Below are 26,871 nucleotides of genomic sequence, written 5' to 3'. Positions count from 1 at the left end.
TCTTCCGCCCGTTCTGCAGTACGACCTACACCCACGGTGGCTTGAAATGTAAAAAATGTATGACATATACCCAGACGCATACGTGTCCATGGTGTATTTGTATTGCATTCCGTAGCACCGGCACCTTGGGCGTTGTCCGAACCAGGGATCGCGAGACACCTTGCATGAATTGGGCTAGGCTTGAGTCCGGGACGTGGTCCAGAATGGGATTGGGCTTAGGGCGTAATGACTTGGCCTGCATGGGATGCCTCCCTCGGCTCTTGATCCTTTGAAAATTGGAGGCGTCAAGTCGTCACAAGAGGGGATTACAAACAATAAATTGCAAGTTGGGGGTGTTCCCCTGTCCAACCCGAAAAGTCTAAAACGTATGTTCTCCGAGCGCTTGGGCAGAGCGTGCGTCGTACGTGTCTGATACAACTGAAAGAACATGGACACTTTATCCTGTAGGCCAAATGACGTTCCCAGAATAGGACATCCATCTGTGTCCTTATCCTTCTAGAATATTATCATGATCATTTTCATCACAGTGAATAAACAGTAGAAAAAAGGTCAATTCAACGGCCCAAGCGGCAAAACTCCTTGCTATGCTGTCTTGTGCGTGGTCTCGCTGTGTATAATCAGACCAGCACGTTTCTTTTCGTGTCGCTGTACGACACAACTGTAGATACATCAGAGGCACGCTGTGGTCTGTGATAGACGAGCTCTCCGCCCTATCGCAGCGCATTCTATCAAAATGCAACAAAAGCCCTCCAAGCAACGTCGTATACCGAGATATAGAGTGAAAAAAAAAGCACACCCCACCACCTCCGCCCCAAAGACATCTATCCAGCCTTCATCTTCTCATCTTCCGTCTTTGTCGTCTTCTAGACCTGTAAAGTCTATTCTATGTATGTCGTAAAACAAAGTCAGGATCCCCTGTCCTCACTCCATAAACGAAGGGAAGTTGCTCTCGTTGAGCAGGCTTGAGCTCGCAACAAAGCTGAATCCACCAAACGGATCGTCGCGGCAGCTCATGCCGCTGGGTCCGCCGCCGGCAATGCTCCGGCCACGCGGACGCGCCGACAACGGGCTAAAGTAGGGATCGGGGTCGCGCCCGTTGGGGCCCGTCGTCGGCGACGTCAAGGGGCTCAGGGACAGGTCCGTAAACTCTGTCGAAAAGTTCTCAGCAAGCTCCGGGTCCGTAATGACCGGCTGGATGGGCGGCTCGACCTCGCGCGCCGCCAGGCGCACCCAGTCGATCTTGCGGAAGAAACGGTGCTTCTTGAGAATGTCGAGGTCCTTGGGCATGTTGGCACCTAGACGCTTGCGGGGCTCCTTGCGCAGCAGCCGCGTGAGCAGGTCCTTGGCGTCCGGACTCAGGAAATACGGTAGCACAACCTTTTGCTTGACAATGTTCTCCTGAATCTTGGCATTGTTACGGCCTCGGAACGGAGGGTTGCCCGTCATGAGGTCAAAGCCCAGCGCGCCAAAGGACCACCAGTCAACAGCGCGGCCGTACTTTTGGCCCTGTACAACTTCTGGCGCCATGTACTCGACGGTGCCCAGAATGGAATTGCAACACGCATCGTCCGAGGCTTCTGTGGCCGTCGACCCCGCCCGGCTGCGGGGGCCGGGGAGAGCCACCTTGGACAGGCCAAAATCTGTCAGCAGCAGGTGACCCTCAGCATCCAGCAGGCAGTTCTCCGGCTTCAGGTCGCGGTACACCACACCCAGCGTGTCGTGGAGGTGCGACAAGGCAAGGGCCATCTCGGCCATGTAAAAGGCGGCCGTCGACTCGCTAAACATGCGCTCAGAGCTCAGATGCGTAAACAACTCGCCGCCCTGGCCGTACTCGAGGATAAGGTAGAGCTTCTCGCGGTCCTGAAATGCGTAGTACAGCTTGACGACAAACGGGTGGCGGTTGACCGACTCAAGAATCTGGCGCTCCGTCTTCGTCTGCTCCACAAGCTTCTTGTGCACAACAAGGGACGCCTTCTTGAATTGCTTCTGCGCATACAGTCGACCCGTCGAGTTCTGCTTGACCAGCACCACGGTGCCGTACGAACCTTTGCCGAGGCAGCGCAGCGGCTCAAAGTCGTCTGCCGTCATCTTCTTGGGCTTTCCGCTGTCAGCCACATGCGCACCATCGACTGTTCCATTGCCATCACGAGCCGTCGCTGTGTTCGTAGAGGCAAATGTCGCTGGGACGTCCTCAGGCTCAAGATCGCCACCAAAGATGGACGCCTCGATCTCACCACTATCAACGGCGGCGGCGGCGGCGGCGGCGGCGGTGGCTGAACTGGCATCCTTCGTCGGCATGGCATGCTCGTCCCGGACGCTCTCGCTGATGAAATCGTTCTTGAGCGTAATCACATAGCTCGTGCCGCTCGTCTCTGGCTCCGTCTCGTCGCCGCTCGTGTTGCTCGACACGCCATCGTGGCTCGTGCTACGGCTGCTCTGGCCCGTCTGCGCGCCGCTTGCGTCGGAGTTGGTCGCCTTGGCGGACGAAGAAGAGTCTGGGCGTTGGTCGTAATTCCTAACCATGAAATCGGAACGGCCGGTCTGGCTCGTCTGGCTCGTCTGGTGCTTGTGTAAAGTGCGTATCTTGGTCGGAGACAGTGGCGATGCGATGCGTGCAGCTGTCACTGCGGACGAGGCCACGGTCACCGATGCCGTTGTGACGGGCGCCAGAGGCTGGAGCTGCGAGCGGCCTTTTCCGCCAGGGGAGCTGGCACGCGAAGACGCCGCGGAGTTGTCGAGGCTAAGCGGCTCCAACTGCATGCGCAGCTTAGCGATGCCGCTCATGGCAGGCGATCCAGATCCTGCAGGCCGCAGCACAGGGCTGCAGTTGGCACTCACGACGTCATCGAGGACGACCATGGGCTTCTTGCGGCCGCGCCGTGAGCCCTTGCCCGCGCCATTTCCGCTGCCATTTGGCGTGTTTCCGTTGCTATGACGAGCGGCGCCGTAGTCGCTATCTTCATCGCCGGAGGTGACGGGCGTGCCGTGGAAGCCACGGACCGTGGTCAGTGCCGGGGATGCAGCCTCCATTGCTGCGGATGAACAGAAGTGCGGGTGTTGCGTAGGGGTGTACTGGGGTGTGTCAGGTACGATGCAGGGCGATGTTCCCTGCCGGGCCGTGATATATCGTAAACGGACTCCGCCTATACGACGCGCGGATGGAACTAAACCCTCTTGATCAAGGGGTATCGCCCCGGCGGCGCTCGGCGTCGCAACGTGCGTCCGAAATCAGTTTCCGAAGGAGGTTCTGGGCACTTGGCACACGCATCTGGTACGCGAAGAAAGACGGAGAGTGGACGTTTGGTGTCGGTGTACTAGGCATTTGCGAGAAATTTGGCGAATAATAAATCGTTCGTATTTGTTGGGGGTTGTCGAAATGATGATGTGGTGACAAGAGGGAGAGCAAAAAGAGAGGAAGAGAGGAGGAAAGTGAGAAGAGAGAGAACAGAAGTATGCCTACTTCCCTCCGAGGAAAATAAGGTGGAGCCTTGAAAATTCCCCAGGAAAAATGCAGCGGGTCCACTTTAGGTGCTAGCTGAAAAATAGCAGGCGTAATTTGGACGGAAGCAGCGAGTCAGGTAAAGTAGAGAGAGCACATTCCGCCCGTAAGGCTAGCGGCTGGCAGCTCTGTTGCGGCACGGCAAGAGCCAAGGACCCAGTAAAAAGAAAAGAAAAGAAAGAGAAAAGAAAGAAAAGAAAGAAAAGAAAAAGAAGAAAAAAAATAACATGAACCCGGCGCGATGAGAAAGAGGAGGATAAAAAAAATTCGCTTGTTCTTTCCACGTCATGTTTCATAACACTGTAGACTCACTTGGCAGGCAACAGGCGGACAACACATAGTATCATGGGTATCGTATTTGGGTTTCTTTTTATCTATCCGGCCAGTCGGTTACAATTGCATCAGGTAGAGTAAAGACTCGAGCCGTCATCGCGGCCCCACAGCTTGACTGTCTTGTCGTGACCACCGCTCACAATCCACATGCCGTCGCGGCTGACGTCCACACTCGATACCGGGCCCGTGTGGCCGGTGAGCGTCTGTACCAGCGCCCAGTCGTCGGCCGAGTAGATCTGGATTTTCTGGTCGAAGCCGCCCGACACGAAGAACGTCCCAGATACCTTGGGCTGCTGCACACCCGTCTCCGGGTCAGTGCCGGGCGGCGTGCCCAAAAGGCCATCGTCCAGTCCCTTGAACCACCGCACGTCAGACACGGTGCTCGAGTGTGCGCCAATGCCGCCGGTGCGCTGCACCTTGCGAATGTCCCAGCACTTGATCCAGCCGTCGGCCGACGCAGTCAGCAACCGGTGGCCATCGGCGGCCCAGTCCAGACCGTAGATGGGCTTGATATGGCCGTCGAGGGGCCCATCTAGGATCATGGCCGTGCGGCCAGACCGCAGGTCCCAGATCCGGCCGATGCTGTCGAGGCCCGCACTCGCAATCAGCGACCCATCGGTGTTGAAGCTGACCGCGTACACACCACGCGAGTGCCCCTCTTGGCGTAAGACTTGGGCGCTGCTTGGCCCGCCGTCGGTGCCGCCACCAGGTGGTCCCTCCTCGCCCGCTCGCTGTACATCCCACAGGCGCCACGTAGCATCCTCGGACGCGGACGCCAAGAACTTGCCTGATGGGTGGAATTCGACGCGGCACACGCGCTGGTCGTGGCCTGTCAGCGTCGCCACAGGCGTATCCTGGTCCAGCGACCACAGGTTCACGAGCCCCTCGGCGCCGCCGGAGGCCAGATTGACCGCCGCGGCCGACACGCCGGACTCGGAAAGCGTCGCACCGGGGAACCACGACAGGCCGCTGATCTTGCTCGTGTGGCCGCGCAGGCTGCGCGTGTGTTCCAGGTCGGGCACGCGGTACAGCCCCAGCGAGCCGCCAAAGTTGCCGGCCGCCACGTACTGCCCGCTCGGCGAGATGCGCGTCATGCTAACGTTGCGGTCGCCAATCGGCTGGCTGGCCTGCAGCTCAAAGTCGCGCAGCTTGCTCTTGACCTGGTCGCGGAACTTGACGTGCGTGCGCAGCGGGATGGCCGACTCGGCGCGCTGCAAGGCCACCTGCCGACGCGTGCGAGGCAGGGAGTAGGCCGTGATGTCCAGGCGCGCCTGCAGCAGGTCGGGCCCGCCCGATGTGTAGAATTCCTGGGGCCCGTCCTCATCGTCCTCGTCATCTTCGTCGTCCAAGTCGCTGCTACCCAGGGCGTCGTCCATGTCCACGTCCTCACCGCCAGGGCCGCCGCCCGCTGCCGCCTTGGCCGCCGCATTGCGGTCGGCAATTATGCCTGCCAGCAAGTCCCGCAGTCGTGCTTTTCGTTCCTGGTTCGTCTCGCCAAAGTAAATAATGGGCTCGCCGATCTCGATGAGCTTCTCGCGCACTTTTGCGTCCTCCTTTGGAACAGACACCGTTGCCGCGATCTTTTTCCGGGCCAGCTGTGCGAGGAGCTCCGATGCCTTCTCGGCCGGCATGCCCGAGGCCGTCATTGGCATATCGTAGTCATGTTCAAGGGCTGTCGGAGAGATGTTAGCACACTGAGGATACATGGTCAGACTGGAAACAAGGCAGGGGTTACATACGAATGCTCGCCAGGTCAATGCCCCTTGGCCGGCCCTCCTCCTCGGCGTCCTCCACATACGCCATCCGCGACGGATGAATCATCGTGTCCGCTCCGCTCGAGGACAGTCTCCGCGACGTCTATAGTATCGATAAGTTTGTCGTCGAGATCGAGGCACGTTGGGCTCAACAGGGCCACATTAATGGCTGCGGGTCGGGCGTAATTTAGTGTACGTGCAGGGGCTGTTATAGTTCCCTCAGGTTCACTTCAGACTGGAATCCTTGCCGTCTTTCGTGGCCTTGGCCGTCGTCAAAGGTATGCTTCGACGTTGGTATGTCGTCTGTCCTGCACGGAAGCTGCAAGGAAGCTGCAAGGAAGCTGCCTGTTTTCTGCGAGCCCGCGGAGCGTGCGACGGGCAACGCGTTCAGAGATGTCACGTGCAGTAAAATGTACCTAGCGCCAATGTCGTAGCTTCCCTGTCCAACCCTTCTGATCAGCGCCCAGTGGCGCGCGCCCGAAAGCTGAGAAGCACATGAAAGGCCCAACAGCAAGGGAGACCAGCCGCCAATGCCAATCAGGCGGCCGCTATGGTCCCATCAGGGAAGGCACCGCCGAACAATCCTCTTGCCATGTCCATGCAAGCCCTCCTGCCCCATCTTCCGGCGTCCCGTAACTGCATGCGCATCCCACCTTCCTGTGGCACTCTGCAATTCGCAGCCACGTTTTGTGCCTCGTTCCTCAACGAACGCGAGCAAACGCAAAGCTACGCCAAGCACATCGAGCCAAAAACGCTCTCTTCATCCACTGCAGCGCATTCGACGCGTCAGCCCGCTCTACTATGATGAAAGGGGCGTCCTCTTGAGAACGCTAGACGTTTCGTGTTCTTCAGTAATACCGGTAGGCCACGCTATACTTTTATTCCATCGCCCTGTCCACTGCTCGCTCTTCACCGGGCCTGTGTTTGGTCTTGCGCTGCGCTATCCAACTCGGATGGATTCAGCAGCGTAGAGAAGGAGCTCGACCTGTCTTCTTCTTCGTTTGCCCCTCGTCCACTATCGTTGTGAGCTCCTGCGCGCCTTCGACTCCTCGCGTGATTCCAGACCTGACTGTCTGTTACCCGTTCCTCCGTGTACCTCTACCCTGGCCCGGTCCGCTTGCCCAAGATGTCTCTCGACCTGGAAAAGCACCTCGTCTTTGTAAGTCGGCCCTTAACACTCTTTCACGGGTATCTGTAGCTCGGCATTCAACCTCAGAGCTCGACTAACATCATGTTTGCTCGGACAGTATGGCACCTACCATCATAACAAAACCAATGTCGTCGTCCACATGATCTGTGTGCCATTGATTCTTTTTACTGGCTTCTGGATGGTAAGCACGCTGTCGGACTGCATGCGCTGGAACACGGATCCTAACCACACACACACACTCTCTCTCTCTCTTAGGCCTCCAATTCCCCCACACTCATTCCCCTACCGTCCTGGCTGACGGTTCCGAACTTGCCCCTCAACCTCGGCACGCTCGCCGCCATCACCTGGGGTTCTCTCTATGTTCTGTTAGAACCCGTCGCCGGCACGGCCCTCGCGCTTCTCTGCCTCGGCGGCGCGGCCGCCGGCAACTACGCCCTCTCTCACTTTGACGCCCACGCCATCATGACCTACGCGGCAGCTACACACATCGCTTCATGGATCTTGCAGTTTATCGGCCACGCGAAGTTTGAGCGCCAGGCGCCCGCGCTACTGGACAACCTGTTCCAGGCCATCTTTCTGGCACCGCTGTTTGTGTGGCTGGAGCTGCTGTTTGCCTTTGGCTATCGGCAGGAGCTGCAGGGCCGCGTGGAGCGCGAGGTGCAAAAGGAGATTGCTAAGTTCCAGGCGAGCAAGGCTGTGGCCAAAGATCACAAGAACGGCAAGGTCCAGTAACCACCATGGGGCAGGCTACGACGACTAGCCCAATACTCACCATTCACAACTTACTTATGCACATATACAGGCGATTAAAACGCCACCACATACGGGAAATAGCAAGGACAGTGTGCTGATCACACGACTCTACCTGCGATGTCGACGACGTCGATCTACTACAAGCATACCCTAGACGATGCTATGTTGTGCATACGGCCTCGACGTTGTGCTAGTTTATTGAGACGACCATTTACGGTCTCCACTACATCCAAACAAGCGTCCAGAATCAGGCGCGCAACACCAGGGAAAGTAATATTTACGACTGGTCCAGCCTCTTCCATTAAGGTTGGCCGTTGGTCTGCCAAAAAAGGCACATAACGTTCTCGCTCCCCATCACGGAATTTAGAGGCTTAAATTTAGTTAATGGACATGTGTTTTTATCGTTTTTTATTTTTACTTTTTTTACTTTTTTTTGACCGTTTGGAATCTAGATACGGTAGCTTTCCACGCGCCTTTATATAGTTGTGATTGCTACAAATGCAGACCAAACAGAAAAGACAAAAAGAAAAAGAAGAGAACAGGGGAAATTGTCAAAGTACGAAACCTAACAACACGAAGCCAGCGTGTCGAGAGCGGAGACTACGGTACAGGGGAGCACAAGGCTGAACGCAAATACAGTTCTAAACTATGCACTACGCCGCTTTACAGGACTCCCCTAAAACAAGACAGGAGAAACACGACAAGCAAAAAGGACGGGACACTAACGAATGACGGTTACCCGGAACGTACACCTCAAACCCAGTCACGCTCGACCCGACGGGAATCCACACAAGCAAACGACTCCGTGCTCTTAGGCGTCCTCAAAGCAGCCGCCATGCGTGTAGCAATGTTCGCTTTATGTTGCTTGCGAGCCGGAGGGGGACTTCTGCCAGCGGGCAACGACGACGAAGAAGAAGAGGGAATCTTCTTGTATGGCCCAGTAGATGTCGGTGGCCGACGAACATGAGGGCGAGACAAACCGACCGGGCGGGTCGAAGTCAAGGCCGGAGGCTCAAGTAGCGTAGCGGCCTGTTGGTCCAGTCGACGGTGAGACATCTTAGAACGGGAGTTGGGAAAAGGGAGAAGAGCGTCGCCACCGGACTTTCGGCTGCGGCTCGAAGATGAGCTAGGAGAAATCCGCGGCGGGCGGGAAAACGGAGCAGGAGAGGCCATAACCATTCCAGAACGAGCGGCCGCAGGAGAAATGCGCACACGGCCGCTGGCGTTGGTTGGCCGAGAAGTGCGGGGGGGTGAAGGCGGCAGCAGAGGCGAAGACCGGGAGATGACAACAGGGGGAGGCAGGGTGGGAGCCCTTGGCTGTTGCCTACGAGTAGAAGAAGATGTGGTAGAAGGAGTGTTAGTAGTTGCGGTCTTCGGTTTCTCCATCCGCATCATAGGTTCAGGTTCATATGAACGAGAGGGAAAGTGAGCTGGCCTTGGCAGAGCAACAGCTGCCGGCGGGCGCGAGAGGTTTGTGCGGCATGTCCAGCATGGCTCACCGTGATACTGACGCACCGTCTTGGTATTCTCACACTGCCGCTTCGGAACAGCACCGGTGAAAAGGTACACCATGGACGGCCAGCAGCCGGAGTAGTTAGTGGGGTGACGTGCCTTGTGGCAGAGATGAAGCTGGCCAACATCCCGGTGCCGGCAAGAGTAAACGTAGACCACGCCTTGACACATGATTGAGGAACAAGAATAAGGATGAATAAGATCTTACCTTGGATGGTTGTTTGTGGTGGCAGCGTCTTGAGCCCCTCGTCTAGGAATCCGGATGTAACTGTTGGTCCCAAGAAATTGTGAAATCAAAGTTGCTTCACAATTATTCTGGGATAAAGACAAGGCGAAAGGAAACGCTGTCACTAGAATAGTTCTTGGTTAGTTGTTTGTGTTTGAAGCTCCAAGTCGCACAAGAGGAAGTGCGCGCTTGGATCTTTATATATATATTGGCAAGCCAACTTCGAGTGTATTATGTTCACGGCGACAAACATGAACTGGACTTGTCAATGTGAAATATCTGAACATCTCAGGCGAGATGTTCACAGTGGCCAGTGATTGTGTACTGTTCGATATTCCATCCAGGTCAGCCTCATTTGTGGCCGGGTGGTGTTTTTATTAAATATATATATATATGTATATATAAAATAAAAGGACTGTCAAAAGCCATTTCTTTCTATTCATTTTTCGAGTTTTTCGTTCTGTTTTGGTGTCTTTTCTCCCATTTCCGCGTGTGGTTTGTTTACCTCAGACGGTGGTTGTTCACGTCTTTGTCTTCTCTGTCAATGGACCTCAGCCAAAAGGGGCTAGTTTGTCAACAAAGGCACTGTACCACGGAAACAGCGTCTATTATCGTCGACACAATGGCGGCAACACAGTGCATTGTCGTCGTTCACGAAATTTCCTAAAAAAGTCGCCGTGGTAAACTTGTCATATGTCATTGTCTGGACCATTGTCCTGTTTGCTGTGTTCATGAACATCGCCGGTGCGCGATGCATCAGAAGCCGCCTTATAAAGGTGCCGGGCCTGTGCAGCCAGGCAGACCATCCTCTGCTTCTCTTCATCTCCCCAGCGTCTATCCAAGAAGAAATCGACAGTTCAGTGGTCGGTGAATGTTTTGGCTTTTCTCTCGACAGTTTCCATATCGACCGCTAAGCCAGGCACTTGCCTCTGTTTCGTCGACTTTCTTCCGTGGGTTGTATTTTTCTTTCTTTCCTTTCATTCTGTCTTTTCGGAAACGCGCTTCCCTGGCGGAAGCGCAATTGTCTCGCCTCGTCAAATTCTGTGCTGTTGAAGGAAGAAGATTGTCGAGAGATCCATCACTGGAAAAAAGAAGATTACTGTTCAGGTAAGTATATCCATTCGCTCCTTCCTTGTTCGCCATGTCGCTTCAGGAGGTCGCGAACTGCCTTCCTTGGGAGCAGACCGGCTCTTCTCCTTCCCCATCTTCCCACTCTACAGCCTCTTCTGTCACCTCTCCTGCCCCTTCCTCTTCTTCCTCGTCTTCATCTGCACCTGATTCTTCATTCGCGCCCAGCGCCACGTCCGGCGCCATCTTCAACGTTGCCGACGCTCTCATCCGCTCCGTCCAATCACGCCACAGCACCCGCCAAATTCCACTTCGCTGCGAGAAGGACCCCGTATCCTACAGGAGGAAGATCATCGCCTTCACAACGATGTGCCTTGAGGGTACGTTTCCGGCACCATCAGCATCGCTACAGTATCCCACCTTTTCTCTGAATTACATGCCTGACGTCAGTCTCGGGAGCTGGGAGCCGCATAAAAACCCTCTCGATTGCGCGAGAACGACACTTTCCGAGTTTCGTGATCAGATGTTGTCACCAGAGGAACGCCGCGTGGCGAAGCCGGCTGAGATCCGCAAGGCAATGCAAGGCGAACTTTCCGACATGCGCGGCATCTGGACCGATGTGATTCTTAACAACTTTGAGCGAGAGATTGTGGAGCGCCCTGACGACTTTGAAGAGAAAATCGACGAGGAAGCAGTCAAAGAGGGAGAAACTACCAAAGAGAAGGAGCTTTATCCCAACATGTCTGTCTTTGAGGAGAGTGACGACGAGGAGGACGATGACGAAGACGACGAGGTGGGTGGCGAGACAGTTGGAAAGGTTACCAATGTGGTAGAGATCGTCAAGCTCGAAGAGGCTGTCGAGGTCGAGATGGTCGAGATCAAACGGGTCACCCAAATGGAGATTGTCGAGGTCAAGAAGGGCCGTGTTAAGACTATTAACATGAACAAGGCCGGGGCTGCCATCGATAATCGTATCGTCAAGGCGTCCACACTGCCGAGGCAAAATTCCCAGTGGAACTCTATCCAAGCGCGTCTCGAGCAAGCCGCGGATAAGATGCGGCAATTGGCGAGCGCAAAGGATGACTCCGTTCGAGACAACGTACTCTCATCCCGGCCGGTGGTTCTTAAGGTTCTTAAAGTCATTGGCAGCAAGCCACCACCTCGGCCTCATTGGGTTCATGCGAGTGTGCTCGCTGGAGTCGGTTTGGAACAGTACCAGAACTGCAACTGCGGCTCATCACTGGAGCAGTGTGCCGGTTGTCAACCAGACGAGGTGCAGGTGCCAGTGAAGGAAGTCCTTATCTAGACGACACGGTAAGTCGGAAGTGATCTACAAAACAGCCTCGAAACGAAAATCACAGACAAATAATCAGCAGTGCCTGCATCACACAGACTGAAACAGTCAGCAAACCTTTGCCTCTTACTCTATTCTCTTTCTCCAGATGTCCTTACATACATACGATTAAACAACGCAACCAACTTCAAATATGCATACAAACAATCCTACTATTAAATAAACTGCGAACAACAATGCAATCAATGGTCATAAAATAGCAAGATAAGGTAATTCATTGAAAAGGTTGCTAAAGAAAGAAGAAAAAAAAGTATAAGTTGCTAGGGCATGAACTGAAGTAAATGCTGCAAATATTAAAGAAATAATGGAAAAGTTCCAAAATTAGTCCCCTTCCCAATTGTGCGCGGAACTCCATGGTATAACCCAATAAGCAACCGCCCACCATCAACCATATCTTCCGTCACCAATAAATCCGCATCACGCCGCGGCGATTGGATGTCGTCCTTCGTAATTGAGTATGACTAGCGGAAGAAGTAGCCATTTACAGGCCACCGAGGAGGTTGCCGAGAAGGCTGACCGCGGCAACGACAAGGCCCTCAAGAGTGTCGGACAGATCAGAGACAGGGTCAACACCACCCGTCACACCACCAACCACACTGCCGGCAGCACCAGCCAGACCGCCAGCGGCACCAGTCAGGTTGTCGAGCTGGGACAGGTCACCCAGGGAGCCAGTGGAGATGGTGATGGTCAGGTTGCTAAGCAGGTTACCGACAGCGAGGAGCAGGCCGCCGAGCAGGCCGGTCAGGGCGCTGGCGTTGGTCAGGCCACCCAGAGCAGAGGTAACCGCAGTCGTGCCAGAGCCGCCAGCGTTGGCGGGGACAACACCGCCAGCGCCGCCGGTCACACCACCAACGGCACCGGTCACAGCGCCAGCAGCACCGGTCAGACCGCCCAGCAGACCACCAGCGGTGTTCAGGACAGTGCTGACGGCGCCAAGAACAACACCCAAGAGACCACCGGCAACGACCTCAGCCGAGGCGACGGTGGACTCGGCCGACGCGGCCGCAGCACCAAGGCCAATCTCGTTGAGCAGACCGACGATGCCCGTGAGGGAGCCGTTGAGGCTGACCAGGCCGCTGGTCAGGTCGCTAACCAGGTTAACATCACCCGCGGTGGCGGTCTGGACCTTGCCGGTCAGGTGCTCAGCCTCGCTGATGACGTTGCCAATCTGGCTCGTCAACTGACCGACGGCGCCAGACACGTCAACGCGCTTGGTGACCGGTGCAACAGCGACCGCGCGGGCGTTCATCTGGGGAGCAGCGCAGACGCCAGAGGCGAAAGCAGCAATGCCAGCAATGGTAGAGAACTTCATTGTGAATAGGTGGTACTTTGAAGAAGTAGAATAAAAGAAGTGTAGAGAAAGGAATTGAAGCGAGTGTGGTAGTTCTGTAAAGAAGCTTGTCTGAAAGAGTGAATGTTTGATGAGGATGAGAGAAAAAGAAAAATGAGTCCGGATTAACCAGTCGAGGGAGTCATTGTTATATACTCGGGAGGCAGGACTGGATCAAAGCCAGGCGTGCTGCGGGAAACGGTCCACGAGCGATAATCATCAAACAGACCGACAATCCAATATCCCACAAGATCCCGCACATCCCACCTGGTTGCTACGCCAGGTGCGCAAAGAATGAGAGCCATCACTCCCCCCTTTCTTAGACAGGACCAACTCCGGCGAGTGGGAACATGGGTCGGCGTGCTCTGTCAGGGTCAAGGAGTCAGTCAGGGTCAAGTAGCCAGAATTTCCGGTCTGCGTGGAGAGAAACCCATTCCCTCGTCCAGGCGAACGGTGCCTTGTTTCGATTTGCCGGGCATGTAGGTAATTTCAGCTCAGCATAGAGCGGCAGCTCTACCGGTTCTCGAAGTGGACTCAAGCTGACGGAACTGGACAGCCCTTCATGCCAGGCGGCACTTATGCATAGGATGTGGAAAATGGTGTGATGTAATGGGGTAAACCTTGGGAGTTCAGACAAGACCTCCCCCCCCCCCCCCCTTCGACAAGGTACAAGGATAGATATTGCACTTAAACCAGGAGAAGTTGTACTGGAGGGATACAAAAAAAAACGTGCTTGATATCCAGATTCACACCATGCTCCCATAAACCACAGCTCTAATTCGGAATGCATATCTGTTTTGTTATGACCGACTCTCTCCAGCCGGATATCTGAGAATGCGTATACATCTCACAGCACTAACAACGAGAGACAAAGAAGCGATGTGCATCGGACGACGAACGTGCGAGCAAAACAATCCTAGAGTCAAAGTGGACATGAGTGATGTATTCTGATAGACGGGGGCAACCATCCGTTCATACCATGCCGGTAGTTGCTGTCACTTTCGTTACCTCCATGTTGTTCTTCTTCTGCAGTGGAGCGGCGATGTAAAAAACGGATCGGCGGTTGATGGTGGAATGGACCAAGTTCAGACAAAGAATTCCACGAAATGGAAGAGGGACATCGAACTGGACGGCCATGACGACCAGTGATCTCCCCCCCTTTGATGTGTGTCAGTGCCAGGCTACCTTGCTGGGTCTTTTTGTCTTGGTGGAAGTATTGCGAACGACGAGATCGTATCCCTTGAGGGCCAAGTTACAGAACAAGAACAGGGAAATTGAGGGAAACAAGCAGGGGCCGATGGCAGAGAGGGAACCACACAGACACACACAGAGAGACGAGGATGCACCAACGAGGCTCAGGAATTCACAGAGCAGCGTGGGTCGACAAAGATTGTGGCCTTGGTAAGGGGTTCCTCCGGCGTTGGAATCGCTGCTGCATCACGGCTGGTGGTGTTCTCCGCCGCCGCTGCGTGGTTTTGCCGACGGAGTTGTTTGTCTCTGCATGTACTTTGTATGCTTCACTTTAACACTGTTTTCATGACCCTTTTTTATTTCTTTTTTCCGGCCGTGAGCATTTGGAATTTCTGTGAACGCTGGATCTCCCGGTGATATGTGCCTTGACGCAATAATTACTTGGTTCTGCTTCTCTTTTCTTGATGCTGTTTAGTTTTTTTTTTTTTTTTGTAGTTGTCTGTTCTTGTGGTTTCTCCTTTTTCCTTTTTCGTGCCTCCCCTCTGCCCGCCCTTGGATGAGATCCGCGTCGGCGCCGTCGATCACGGCCAGGCCCACTAATTCTATCAGGAGGCACATCATCCTCCGGTATGGAGAGACGACACCTGTCAGATCCCAGGTCCGCGGAGCCTTGTCAACAGCACTCCACATCTGCTAAAGCACTAACTTGGACCTACATGCTTTCGACGGATAAGCTTCTTTGGGCGTGACAGACCAGCAGGCCTATCCGTCGGATATTATTTAGCGACCGTCCTTGACAGTCACTAGCAGTAACTGTCAGTTGCAGGTGGACAACAGGCGACATGCAACAGTTCTCCGGGAATGCAGTCTGAATAAGGATCGTCGCCATTTCATCATGTCTCACCCTGACCGGGAGGGAGCAAAGTGCCCTAACAAGGTGAAGAACAACCAGGTAGGCCGTTCGCGGTTACATCATCGCTGTGCCTCTGTTGACCTGCCGTCTGACCGCACGGATGGGACGCAGACTCCGTTGCCCATGCTGTTTCTGGTTTCCTTGATTCTTGCCTGCAACATGGAAAGTCGTCATTTCGGACGACGGTGTGCGCTTCCACACAGTGATTTGCAGATTGAAAAGGGGCCAGCATTGCCACGCTCTGCAGTTTCAATTCCGGTTTTACCAAATGGCGCCAAAGGCGCCATTTGGTACGTCTGTCGGCTGCGTCGAGAAATTATGGCCATGGTGAGAGATGTTGGGTGAGGTAGATTGCAGAATTGTTGACGAGGGCGAGGACGCCATGCGATCCTTCGTTCCTCTGTCCTTCGCTCTTTCCCTCTTGCCGTCTTTCGCTCTTTCCCTCATTTCAATTTTTTTCTTTTTCTTTTTCTTTTTCTTTTTCTTTTCTTCTCTTTCTCTTTTTTTTTTTTCTCTTTCTCCTTGCGCTGTACCTTGCAGTAGCGGAAGGCGCTAAACACCACCCTTGTGACTCGTCTCCTTTTCTCCTCTTTCAGGTCCTCCCAATAACACTAGCTTTTGCTCTGGCGTTGCATCACAGCACTCCAGTTTTTACGCTAAGGCCAAGACTTTTCTCTACGGCATATCGACATCTATCTGCTTTCTCCCTGTCGTTGTCTCACCTCTCTGCAAGATTCACCTATTCCCTTCATTCTCGACAGCCTTGTGTCCCGATGCGTACGGCTATTTCCGACGCTCTTCCAACACCAGCTTACCACATTACCGTGTGGCATGCGAATCCACTATGTTAGGCCCGACTATCGCAACTCAAAACGTCGACCAGTCGCATAGTGATCAGACATACTAATGATCATTCGGCGGGATATGACCGGGATTGCGTGCCAACGGTCACTTACACCTTGACACGCCCAAAAACCGGGCACGAAGCACGCCGTCTGGCACTGCGTAGTCGATTTCCGGTGATGCTCGACTACGATGTAATTACAGCAAAGCGCCGCGGAATGGCGCCAGGAGGGATCGTCAAGCTGGCAGAGGCCATATCCAGAGCGATGTGTAATGGATAAACACAAAGACGAAAAACCAAAGCAAACACAGCAGCGAAAGGGGTCGAGCAAACAAAAGAAAGCCAGTGGGAGTCGGGCCGTAGGAGCGAACGGCATATCATCGAAACGGCTGCGCACAATATTTCTCGATTTTGATGACCGTTATTCACGCGATGCTGCTGTTGACAAATCCCGACGTTGTTGTGCAATATGGAAAAAATTCCAGTATGGAGCTGAGAGAGCGAATATCGAGCATCTCGGTGGTCCGGCTCCAAGGAAATATTATGAGCAGTGCCAGTACTCCGTTCTCTGTCCAGACTTGTTTCGATGGTATAACCATAGGTCGCCGACTTGGTCGAGGAAACGCACTGGCATACCGGTCCAGTGTCCATACTTTTCTTTGTCTCGTTTTTCGGTTGCGGAGTGAGAAGACTCTAGATCGTCAGGCCGACCTGAACAGAGTTTTCTCGCGGTGGAGTTTCTTCTCGGCAGGTTGTTGATTTGTGTCGTCGGGTTGCTTGGCCGTCTTTGTCGTGAGAATGTGTATACGTGGTTGCTGAGTACACCACTTCAACATCGCTGATCTTGATGCCAACACGAGTCTACTGGGCCGCGCTTGGGTTCCGATTTTCTTCTGCAATATCTCTTTTTTCTCGGTATTGCAGCAGCGCACATATCCGGTCAGCACTTGCCCTTCTTGCGCCATGTTTGATTATCATTGCCCTCGCCATCGTGTACAGCTGGGTGTTAATCGTCTTGTTTTGGCAACCCGTGGTTATGGACAGATACACGTTGTCGTTTGGTTGGCCTAGGCAGGTCCATGGCCCATGGCGATGCTTTATGTCGTCGAGCCAGAGAGGTATGGCGAAGGTACCGAAACCAACGTCACGTCTTTGGGGGTATTGATTTCGGTCTGCACGTTGCTGATGGTTGACACAGCGGTGACAACCAATAGACTATTGTCCGACTGTCACGACTATCACGACTTGTATTTCTTCGAGTATTTTGTCGTCGATTCGAGGCTTTCGTGGTCTGCTTATATATGTTGCTTGCCAAATTCCCCGTCAAGGACAATCAGTATATTTCCTTTTGTCGACATGGCGCTCATGTCTCGAGTACCACTCTGAGATATGCCCAGGCGGCCGAGAAATGAAGCAGATGGCCGTTAGTGAACACAAATGATAGTAGTATCCGACTCCAATGCCATACGAGGTCATATCGACATGGCTTTCGCGACTTTTTTTTATATTTTTTTATATTTTTTTTTTTTGGTGGCGTGCGTGCCTCACTAGCTACGTCTCATTTCGTTATTTCTTTTTGTTCTCGACACTAAAGGGACGCCTCGAGAATGGTCCGAGCTTGGAATTATCCATGCCCCTATGCATGCAATCTGCTGGATTTTGTTCATGGTGATAGGGACTCACCGGTTTTAGTATGAGGTGTATCGTGATATACGGTGTTTTTTCAAAATGTGCTCTGGCTGGTATCAAAATAGTATCAAATCATGTGTCGTGTTGTCTTTGGGGTAGGTTAGGATAACCTACTTGATAATTTGCTCTTCATAGTTTTACGGTATTATAAATAATTCTGAATAATTTTATAATGTCACTAAATTTTTTCTGTGGTTTTGGGGGGGGGGCATAAAAAAGAACTACAAAATAAATAATTATGAACAAATATATAAATCAACAACAACAATGAGATAAGTCCCTGCCCATTTTTTTTTTTAAAAAAAAGGTAAACCAACAAAACTAAACAAAGGAAAAATCATGGCTCGCCATGGCTAGAACAACAGTAGAGACGGAAGGCTATCCAAACATAAATAGACCATCATCATGTAATATCAAAGCACCGTTACTATACCTGCGCTTTTGTCGAAGCAAGTATGTGATAAGTGTCTGTAAATTTATATTATATATTGCATAAATGGTAAATGCGTTCCGTAATGTAGCGTTAATCAAGTCCATCGTGTCGAAAGGGATTTTCCTGCGGCCTGGATGCGTATGTAGAGCCTCACTGTCTCCCCAGAACTATTGGCCTATCTACATTGCGACATTGATATCGCGGGACATATGCACCAGTTTCAGGAGCATCTATGTCGGCAGAATCGACGTTAGCTAGGCGATGAAACAGCCCCTGTACATGAACTGTCATCATGGGTCTCCTTGTGGCCTTCAAGAAGGGGGGAGTATTGACCGGCCATCCCTGAACCTGCAGATAATCGTGTTTGGTTCATACAAACATAGGGTTGTTTGGATCGACAGGAGGTGCAACGCATCGTTGCGGGTATCTTTCATCTATCTCCCTCGTTCCGCACACTGGCAACAACTTCGTCAATCATCCAGCTCGCGACCAAAATCAATCAGCCGCAGCTTTGTGGCATCCCGCGGGTGAAATTGTGCCACTTTGGACCGGACCAAGAAGCGCGCGGCGGCCGACTCTCGAAGGATGGTCACATAGGCTGCCGAGCTGTCACCGCCTGCATCCGCTAATGCATTCAGGAGCTCCTCCGTGAGCTCCTGCATCTCGGCCGCCGCCGCCGTGGCCTCGTCCCAGTTGCTCCTGTCTTCTCCCTCATCACCCTCACCCTCCTCGTCACTGCCGCCGCCACCAGCCCCGCCTTTTGGGCCCCAGATTTCGTCAATGCGCCGTTGTCGCCGGTCCTCGTTATGCCCCTTGCCGTTCTTACCGGCCTTGTCGCCCGACGGTGGTTTCCGTAGTTTACCTTGCGAGCTGAACCCGGCTGCAAGGTCGTCTGTCTGGATATCTACCATGCTGCCGACGACAGGTCCGCCCAGCTCTTCGGCGGCGAGCATGGGGCCTAGCCGCTCCTGGATAAATTTCTTGAGCGATTTGAGCAGCGCAGCCGTATCGCGGTCGTACTCGTTGATTTTTGACCGTAGTTTCTCCAGCGCCTCCTGCCGCTTTTCCTCTGCCGTCATGGTGCTCCGTGCCTCGACACCGCTACGCAGGGCGACGATGCGCTCTTCGAGGGCTGTCTGTAGCGCACGCTGGTCGGCGATTCGCGCCTTGTCCAATGCCAGCCGCCTCTGAGCTTCGGCAAGGGCCGGAGACGACGTTGCCCCCTCGCCGCCGAGGTAAGATTGTGACTCGGCCAGGACTCCATGTGTCTTGCGCATGGCTAACAGTGCCGGCAAGACTGAGTCTGCAAACGGTAAGAACGGGTCTGACCGTGCAGCCGCATCGTATGCCGAAGTCATAATCGAGAGCGATGCCGTGGCCGATGTCAGCGGCGCAGCACCCGCAACACTCCGCCGCAGCTAGAATGCATGTCAATATCGACTAGAAAGGTGACGGTGGGTGGCACAGAATTAAAAATACATAACAACTCGACATACCTCGGCAAGAACACCCTCTTCCTCCTGGACCGCACGCTGGAGCTCCCGGATGGACCGCTCGACATATGTTGCATGCAAATCATCTTGCGTGATAGGTCGTGGCGTCTCCTCCATCTCCCCTGGCCTCGTTCGCAATTTATGTGCACGGACAAAGAAGGATGTGATACGGTTCGAGAAGACAATCACGAGGCCGAGGCCCTGTAGTCATGCAGCAGCGCCTAGCCCTCCTTCCTAGAAGTGTCTACCTAGGACGACCCTGACGATCTGCAAGATATGTCAGAGGCGGGCAGAACACGGGGTTGGGAAGAACAGGGGCCGGGCTCACGTTGCACAGACAACTGGTAAACGCAAAAGAATGAAGGCAATATTTACTGCTCGACGAGACGCAGTGCGACGCAGTGTTGAAGTACCGTAAACAAGCGTATCACGTCAATGGTGCAACGGTAATGTTTGATGTATCTCTTGCGTTTGTTGGCGTGTCTTTTGCGTACCTTGGTGCCGTCCGCGAGTTTTCGTCACAATGGAGTACAACTTTTGTTGCAATATCCAATATCATCCTTAGTACGACATACGGAGTACTCTGTAACGTTGTGCCTTCCAACGACGCCCGCGGCGCTTGGATTGCTCCTGCTTTGACTAGCCTTCGAAGGCGCGCCTGCTGCAGCGAATTTGAAACGCGTCGTGGGTAGTCACCCTAACTGTACGTCGCTTCCTGTTAAGGATTCAGTGCAAAATATATGGCACATGCTAACGCACGAACATCTCTTACTAAGTACACAGTGCTAACAGTGTTAATTACCACACTGATGAGCTCAAATAGCACTGTTTTCCCGAAGCGGGTCGACCAAGCCTACTTGATTGGCTGAAAATGCATTAAGGGCCGAGAACCAGCTCTGGAGCTGGGAAAAGGCACGAGCGCCACAGGGTTTGTGCGCTGTGCGCTGCCCAATCTTCCAGGCAGTTGCGTCTGCACACGCCTTTGCCCTTCCCCGCTCCTTTCTTCTCCCTCCCTTTTTGCCTCTTTCCTCCCGTGTCCAGATCTCATCTCGAGACAGCCGCATACAGCTCTTGCCCACCGCCATCCCTTGCATGGCACCTTCCACCCTTTTTTTGATCAGCACCGTGCCCTTGTTTTACGTTCTTTCCCATTTTCCTCCGCCCCCTTGTTTGGGTTTTTGACGCCTGTCCTCCTACTTTCCACGTCAAAGTAGCCCTCTGGAGCATTACCATTCCTCGAACATCTCTCAGCTTCATCCCCTTTTGTTCCATCTTCTTTTTCAGCCGTTCCATCTTCTTCTCCCCATCGCCATCCCGCCTTCGATCTTCGGTCGCAGAAGTAGGTCTTTAGTCGGTCGCCCACCCGCCTGCGCACAGCAAAATCCAAAACCCCCATCCCGAACCCAACGAACATCCCGTGATCCTCTTTCGATCGTAGGTTCTCTGGGTTTCCTGTTCTCAGGATCTTCTCAGCTTTCGCAGAGTCAAGTGTCGAAACGGAAACGCGCAGGTGGTTTGTTTACCCCAACCGGTTGCTGCGCTCTCACCCTTCATCCCCGTTAGGTTTGAGAAAACGAGGTCCCTACAGCTCCTCCCGCTGCCCGTTTTTTGCCTCGTCTCTTCCTCCAAGTATTTCTCGACCTCCGTCACCGCACGAGCCCATCGCCTCGTCCATCTCTGTCCTCTTCTCTATCGCCGCCTTCCTTGAGCACTCTCAATCTCACTCTCACTCTCTATCCTCTGCTCATTGCACCTCTCCCGCACCACGAGAGAGCTTTGTCCTTCCGATCACTTCATTGCAGACGATCCGTTCATCAACCACGCCCACCGCCTACCGTTCAACTTTCAACGTCCACCCGTCGTTCGGTCCCAAGTAGCAACAGATCTTCAAGCACATCCTTGCCTCTCGCGCACACGACTGTTGCTTCACTTCGTTTTTTTAAACACCGCCCGGCCTGCACAGCTTCCTGCACAGCTTCCTGCACACCTTTACTGCCCAGCCAGATCCAAGAGTGTCCCATCCGGCCCCGATCCGCCACTACACCTGCACAGTTTTCCTTGCTGAAAACCTTTCGAGGTGTAGATAGGCACGAATAAAAAAAGTTTGACCATTTTAACTGTTTTCTCTTGACCAAGAGAAGTCATCCCGGAGAGAAGAGCCAAGGTTTAAGCTCTTCTTGGCTACGTGATTTTTCAAAAGTACGACGGCTTCTGCACTTTTAATTCACCCGAACCACTCTCGACACACCTTTCGCAATGTCGACTTCTCCGCCGCCGACTTCGACCAAGCGCCCCCTCGAGGAGGTGTCTTCTCCGTCCCGCACCGGCGATCAGCCCGACGCCAAGCGCCCTGCGCTGGACAAGGTGGTCCGTAACGAGGGCGAAATTAAGGAAAGCAACGGCCTCCCGTCCATTCCCCCGGTTCCCATCTCGTCCCGCGAGTCCAACGGCAATGGCAAGACCAATGGCGACAAGAAGGACAGCACCAAGGACGATCAGGATGCAGCCAGCACCCCCGACGGCGCTGAAGCCAAGTCTGCCTCAAGCACTGCCAATAACTCTGCGCCGGCCCAGGGCAGCTCGGCTAACGCCCATGACGAGACGGCTTGGATCCACATTCGTGCCGTTATCTCTAGCCCGGAGGCTGCTACTATTATCGGCAAGGGTGGTGAAAACGTGTCCAAGATTCGCCAGATGTCGAATGCGAAGTGCACCGTCAGCGACTACCAGAAAGGCGCCGTTGAGCGCATCCTCACAGTGAGCGGCGTCGTCGACGCGGTTGCCAAGGTTTGTCCCGTCTTTCGGATTCTGGCATGGTATTCACACTGACTGACTCTTCTCTAGGCCTTCGGTCTCATCATCCGGACTCTAAACAACGAGCCGCTGGGCGAGCCGTCTAATGCTCACTCAAAGACGTACCCACTGCGTCTTTTGATCCCGCACATTCTGATAGGTTCCATCATTGGCAAGGGCGGTTCCCGTATCAAGGAGATCCAGGAAGCCTCTGGTGCTCGGCTGAACGCCTCAGATTCCTGCCTGCCGCTTTCGTCGGAGCGTTCGCTTGTTGTTATGGGCGTTGCGGACGCTGTCCACATTGCGACCTACTACGTGGGCAGCACTTTGTTGGAGCAGCTCAACGAGCGCTTCGGAGGCCCGGCTGCTTCTGCCTATGCTGCCCGTGGTGGTGGGCCTGTTGGCCTGGTCCCTGGCGGCATGCAGGTTGCCCCGTACATGCCGCAGGCTGCCACTGGCAACTACGGCCGCCCGGAAAACTACACCAACAACAACGCGAGCGGTCGCCGGCCGGATGCTCGGTCGCACATGCCTCCCCAACCGTACGGCGCACCGTACGGTGCTCCCACGGCCCACGGCGGCCCCGGCCCGGTAGTGCCCATGTACGGCGCCCAAGGTGGTGCGGGTGGTTATGGTGCTCAGGTACCGCCGCACCACGCTGCACCGCACCACGGCGGCCACCCGGCGCACGGTCCCCACGGCGGACAGCCCATGCACAGCGGCGGCCCGGCCGGCCCTGCTGGTGGCATGCCTGGCGCACCCTTGACGCAGCAGATTTTCATTCCTAACGACATGGTCGGTGCGATCATTGGCAAGGGCGGCCAGAAGATCAACGAGATCCGCCAGATCTCGGGCAGTATGATCAAGATCAATGAGCCCCAGGATAACAGCAACGAGCGCCTCGTGACCATCTCAGGTACCGAGGAGTGCAACCGCATGGCCCTTTACATGCTGTACTCTCGTCTGGGTACGATGATTTTTCACTTTCCTACACCCTTTTACCCTGGAACAAGTGCTAACCATGTAAACAGAAAGCGAGAAGCACCGTGCGTAAGATCAGTGCGATTATCGTCGGCGATTCCGGCGATGGCCGCATGTATGTGCCTCTCCTCTCTTCACGACACTGCTTCCAATACACTACAGCTATTGTTTTTGCTCCTCTCCTTTCCGGTGGCGTTTTGGACTGACGGAATGGCCGAGTTCCATCTTTGTCTATCTCACCTGGTTTCTGTCCTGCCTCTTATTTTTATCACGTTGTCTCTTCTTCAACCCGTTTCTACCATTCCTGTTTTCGTTCATTGGCTTGTGATTTGTTTAGCCGCGTTTGATGAACGTGACGGAAGCTCTTTTCCACTTTATCGTACTGAGACTGTCTTTATTTTTTGCCTTCATCCTTTCTTTGGTTTTGCGGTATGAGACACAACAGGTATTGGGCGACGGGAGGAACACGAAAAAAGGGGAGTTTTTGTTTGCCTTTTGACTTTTGCCAATCCAACATCTTTCATATGCACTGTTCGCACCTTACCGACCAACCTTGCTTTTCCGTCCATTGCATTTCCCGCCTAAGCCTTGTTACTTCCTAATCTCCGGCGACTTGTATATGTACTGTCGTGTGTATTTGTTTTTACATGCGTGTGATATCGTAGTGATTCTGCATATCACTCGTGGCCCTTACGTCAAACTCGTATCCTCCCCGTCACAATCCTCGGGCGTATACACTATTCAGTCCAGGAAGCCTGGTGGAAGTGGGCATTCAATCTTGGTAGGTTTTTAATCCTGGGTGCCACTAATTTATATGCCAAGGCATTTATGACTTAACACCCTTATGCTCTATTCGAGTATCACTTTCCTCTTCGTTTCTTCCTCAATCCATGCGTGATCTCTGCATCGATTTTGGGTAGTATATGCGAGGCTAGGCTTTGTTACTTCATTTTTTTTTTCATTTTTTTTAATGCTCGGTTTACACAGTGGGTTTAGACTTTGCCTTCTATTTTGGTTATGGCCTTTCTGGAGTTGATCATGACTAGACTGTAAACGAATGAAATGAATCAAATGACGATAGAAACTATATTGAACTCAGACCTACAAAAACATAAAAATGAATAAAATAGACGTCATAATAGTATACCGCACCACCCTGTTCATCATATATTTGCTTGATTGGCGAAATATCCAGCCACCCCCAACTTATTTACTTCTGCCCCGTTCCGTGAACATAGCTGCTCCACCACTTGCCAATCATGCCCGGCGCCGGCTTTTGGTCGTGCATGCTGGCCCGGCGGGCTACTTGCTCGGGATCGTTGGAGCGCTTCTGCTGCTCCAGGGAGGAGAAAAGGCTGGACGACTTCTACATTGTATTAGCTTGCTGGCTTGCTTGCCCTTCTGGTACGGTGCGTCAGACGTACACGACGGCCCATGGAGCCACTGGAACCGGTCGAGCCGGTCGAATCGGCTCGCTGCTGGCGAGCGGCGTTGCCCCCTGGAGAGTCCATGACGATATTTGGATAATGAGCTGGACTGTTTTGTGGGATAAGTGAGGATGATGTAGAGGATATAATGTCTCGACTGAGATGGTGGTTTTTTGTCAACGCAAAGACAGGTTAGTGAGAGGGAAATAATAAAGAGAGCAAGGGAGGAAGATGTCAAAAACGAGGGGCCGCCCTTCTATATGTATCAGACAAAGACAAGGAAAGGCGGACCATTATTCTTTTATTCGTTATTTGTTAGTGGTCACATCTGCCCACGACAGAACAGGGCCCTTTCTTGGCCTTGGACAGCAGAAGGCGAAAGAGGCCCAGTAGCGCAGAAGAAATGTGTCGAGGCACCACTTTACAAAAGGCTAACAACGTCTGACTTTGCCTGAATTGTCATCAAAAGCGGACGTTAGCAGATAGGAACCTGCCTTGCGTGAATACTGTTATGCTCTACCATCTCTGGGAGTGCTGATCAGCAGACCATATGACCTCACCGACCAATTAGGGCCGTCGGGATCAGAGCAGCTACGCCATAACTATAAAGGTGTGCCTCAAAATTCCTGATGGAGGGTGACCAGTGGACAACAAAGGGCGAAGGAGCGTACAGAAGCTCCGACACTGAAAGCAGCTGGTGGTCGCGTGTACTCGACGAGGGGAACGGGAGGGAAGTAGCTTCTAGAGAGGCAAAGGCCTAGAGCATTCCGTCGTTTTCTTTGGTCTAAGGTGATGTCCACTCGCTCTCGCCTCTTTTTCGATGAGGAACGAACAAGGAAGTCGTTTTATCATGTCGGATTGGATGGTGCTCTCGACGTGGTGAAGGATGTTAGAGAGCTTCGCTGAGGCTGGCTGGTAGCACTCGATGAAGACATCGTATATTGTATTACTATCTCTACTGGTTTTCATGGACTGGTATGCAGGTCTAGGTTGCATCTCGTCTACCCCGCAAATTGGCCATGGGCCGCTATACCTCTCTCGTTTGATGGTTTCTTTGACGAGGAGGACGTAGGCAGGATGAAGAATCTGGGTCGCGTGCAGAGCATCTCCATCCTTCTCATTTTAAATGGAAACAGCTCGACAAGCCATTCCGGATTTCGACCGAATTTCATGGACAACCGATCTGTGGCCGGGTCTTAACGGCCGTTTCTGATGGAGCAAAGTTACACCACGACACCTTGACTTGCCTATCCATACTTCTGGATGGCAGGTCCATACGTTTTCCAACTTTTCCCTGTTTAGATGCTACAGACGGCGGCCAGGGCGTGCTTCAGACGTTTGATGATGGCCTAATGGCGTAAATAATGGCGTGGCACAATGGCAAAGGGACAACACAAGGAGTCTCATGATGTATGACGCAACTGCCAGCTCCAACTAGAGGAAACGGCCGTTAAAGTATAGGGTAACAAAACTGCCCTAAACCTATGTAGCTAGGGCTGGCCTCTGCGGATTCTGCCACGCTGTATCATTTTGCAACCATAGAGCCAAGCTTCCATTGTTGGGGACTCTCATTAAACAAAATCGACGACAACATGGTAAGCTGGAGTCTTGACATCCATATACATGGATATATACGTCGTACTTTTATAAAAATCAGAGCTAGGAGCAGTTCCATATCTCAGTTCTTTAACCCGAGTTTGGGGTGCAAACGAGTACACGAAATACGGAGTAGATGGGCCCCGGTCCAGATGATGTTGATGTCTGGCTGGAACCTCCTTGCATTCATTCATGTAGCATGGTAAGGGTTGCTTGACTCGCATGAGGTGAAGGTAGTCATAGATCATCAAACATTGACGACTTCCTCGCCTTTCCTTCGTCGAGTCCCTGTCAATCGTTCTTTCCGCCATTGGCCAATGGGCTCCCTCTCCTTACAGCCCCACATGCCAACAAAATCCACTTAACGCGTCCAGCTGGACCTCCGCGACGCGTCGTCCACTCTCCCCTCAGCTTCAGCAACCTCTCTTGCACCTTCCTTTCTCAATGTTTCTGCGCCTTCCTCGCCCGGCTTCAAAATATAGCTTTGCTAGCTTTCCATTCGTTTGCCTACGCTCATTACTCTCAAACCAAT

At 53.3% G+C, this 26,871-nt stretch overlaps 8 protein-coding genes across 8 annotated transcripts; 3 read left to right on the top strand and 5 right to left on the bottom strand.

Moving 5' to 3' along the window:
• Positions 1-921: 921 nt before the first annotated feature.
• SPBR_08242 (serine/threonineeeee-protein kinase psk1) lies at positions 922-3,030 on the bottom strand (the record flags this gene model as incomplete). Its single annotated transcript, XM_040766480.1, has 1 exon — positions 922-3,030. The coding sequence occupies one exon, from the start codon at positions 3,028-3,030 to the stop codon at positions 922-924; it is 2,109 nt and encodes a 702-aa protein (XP_040614749.1).
• Positions 3,031-3,900: 870 nt separating this feature from the next.
• SPBR_08331 (U4/U6 small nuclear ribonucleoprotein PRP4) lies at positions 3,901-5,653 on the bottom strand (the record flags this gene model as incomplete). Its single annotated transcript, XM_040766569.1, has 2 exons — positions 3,901-5,504; positions 5,572-5,653. 2 exons carry the CDS (start codon positions 5,651-5,653, stop codon positions 3,901-3,903), a joined length of 1,686 nt encoding a protein of 561 aa, XP_040614748.1.
• A 1,059-nt stretch (positions 5,654-6,712) lies between these two features.
• On the top strand, positions 6,713-7,468 carry SPBR_08668 (uncharacterized protein; the record flags this gene model as incomplete). Its single annotated transcript, XM_040766906.1, has 3 exons — positions 6,713-6,745; positions 6,834-6,917; positions 6,992-7,468. The coding sequence occupies 3 exons, from the start codon at positions 6,713-6,715 to the stop codon at positions 7,466-7,468; spliced, it is 594 nt and encodes a 197-aa protein (XP_040614747.1).
• A 2,381-nt stretch (positions 7,469-9,849) lies between these two features.
• Positions 9,850-11,601, top strand: SPBR_08332 (uncharacterized protein; the record flags this gene model as incomplete). The annotated part of the gene is made up of 2 exons (XM_040766570.1): positions 9,850-9,863; positions 10,524-11,601. 2 exons carry the CDS (start codon positions 9,850-9,852, stop codon positions 11,599-11,601), a joined length of 1,092 nt encoding a protein of 363 aa, XP_040614746.1.
• A 529-nt stretch (positions 11,602-12,130) lies between these two features.
• SPBR_08636 (uncharacterized protein) lies at positions 12,131-12,961 on the bottom strand (the record flags this gene model as incomplete). Its single annotated transcript, XM_040766874.1, has 1 exon — positions 12,131-12,961. The coding sequence occupies one exon, from the start codon at positions 12,959-12,961 to the stop codon at positions 12,131-12,133; it is 831 nt and encodes a 276-aa protein (XP_040614745.1).
• Positions 12,962-18,519: 5,558 nt separating this feature from the next.
• SPBR_08537 (uncharacterized protein) lies at positions 18,520-19,659 on the bottom strand (the record flags this gene model as incomplete). Its single annotated transcript, XM_040766775.1, has 2 exons — positions 18,520-19,467; positions 19,546-19,659. The coding sequence occupies 2 exons, from the start codon at positions 19,657-19,659 to the stop codon at positions 18,520-18,522; spliced, it is 1,062 nt and encodes a 353-aa protein (XP_040614744.1).
• A 2,139-nt stretch (positions 19,660-21,798) lies between these two features.
• SPBR_08340 (poly(rC)-binding protein 2/3/4) lies at positions 21,799-23,522 on the top strand (the record flags this gene model as incomplete). Its single annotated transcript, XM_040766578.1, has 3 exons — positions 21,799-22,329; positions 22,387-23,302; positions 23,479-23,522. The coding sequence occupies 3 exons, from the start codon at positions 21,799-21,801 to the stop codon at positions 23,520-23,522; spliced, it is 1,491 nt and encodes a 496-aa protein (XP_040614743.1).
• Positions 23,523-24,526: 1,004 nt separating this feature from the next.
• Positions 24,527-24,827, bottom strand: SPBR_08765 (uncharacterized protein; the record flags this gene model as incomplete). The annotated part of the gene is made up of 2 exons (XM_040767003.1): positions 24,527-24,649; positions 24,741-24,827. The coding sequence occupies 2 exons, from the start codon at positions 24,825-24,827 to the stop codon at positions 24,527-24,529; spliced, it is 210 nt and encodes a 69-aa protein (XP_040614742.1).
• Between the last annotated feature and the right edge of the window lie 2,044 nt (positions 24,828-26,871).

Source organism: Sporothrix brasiliensis (genome assembly GCF_000820605.1).
Source record: "Sporothrix brasiliensis 5110 chromosome Unknown Cont22, whole genome shotgun sequence".
NCBI lineage: Eukaryota > Fungi > Ascomycota > Sordariomycetes > Ophiostomatales > Ophiostomataceae > Sporothrix > Sporothrix brasiliensis.
Note: the sequence above shows the minus strand (reverse complement) of the source record. Positions and strands in the feature narration are given on the sequence as shown.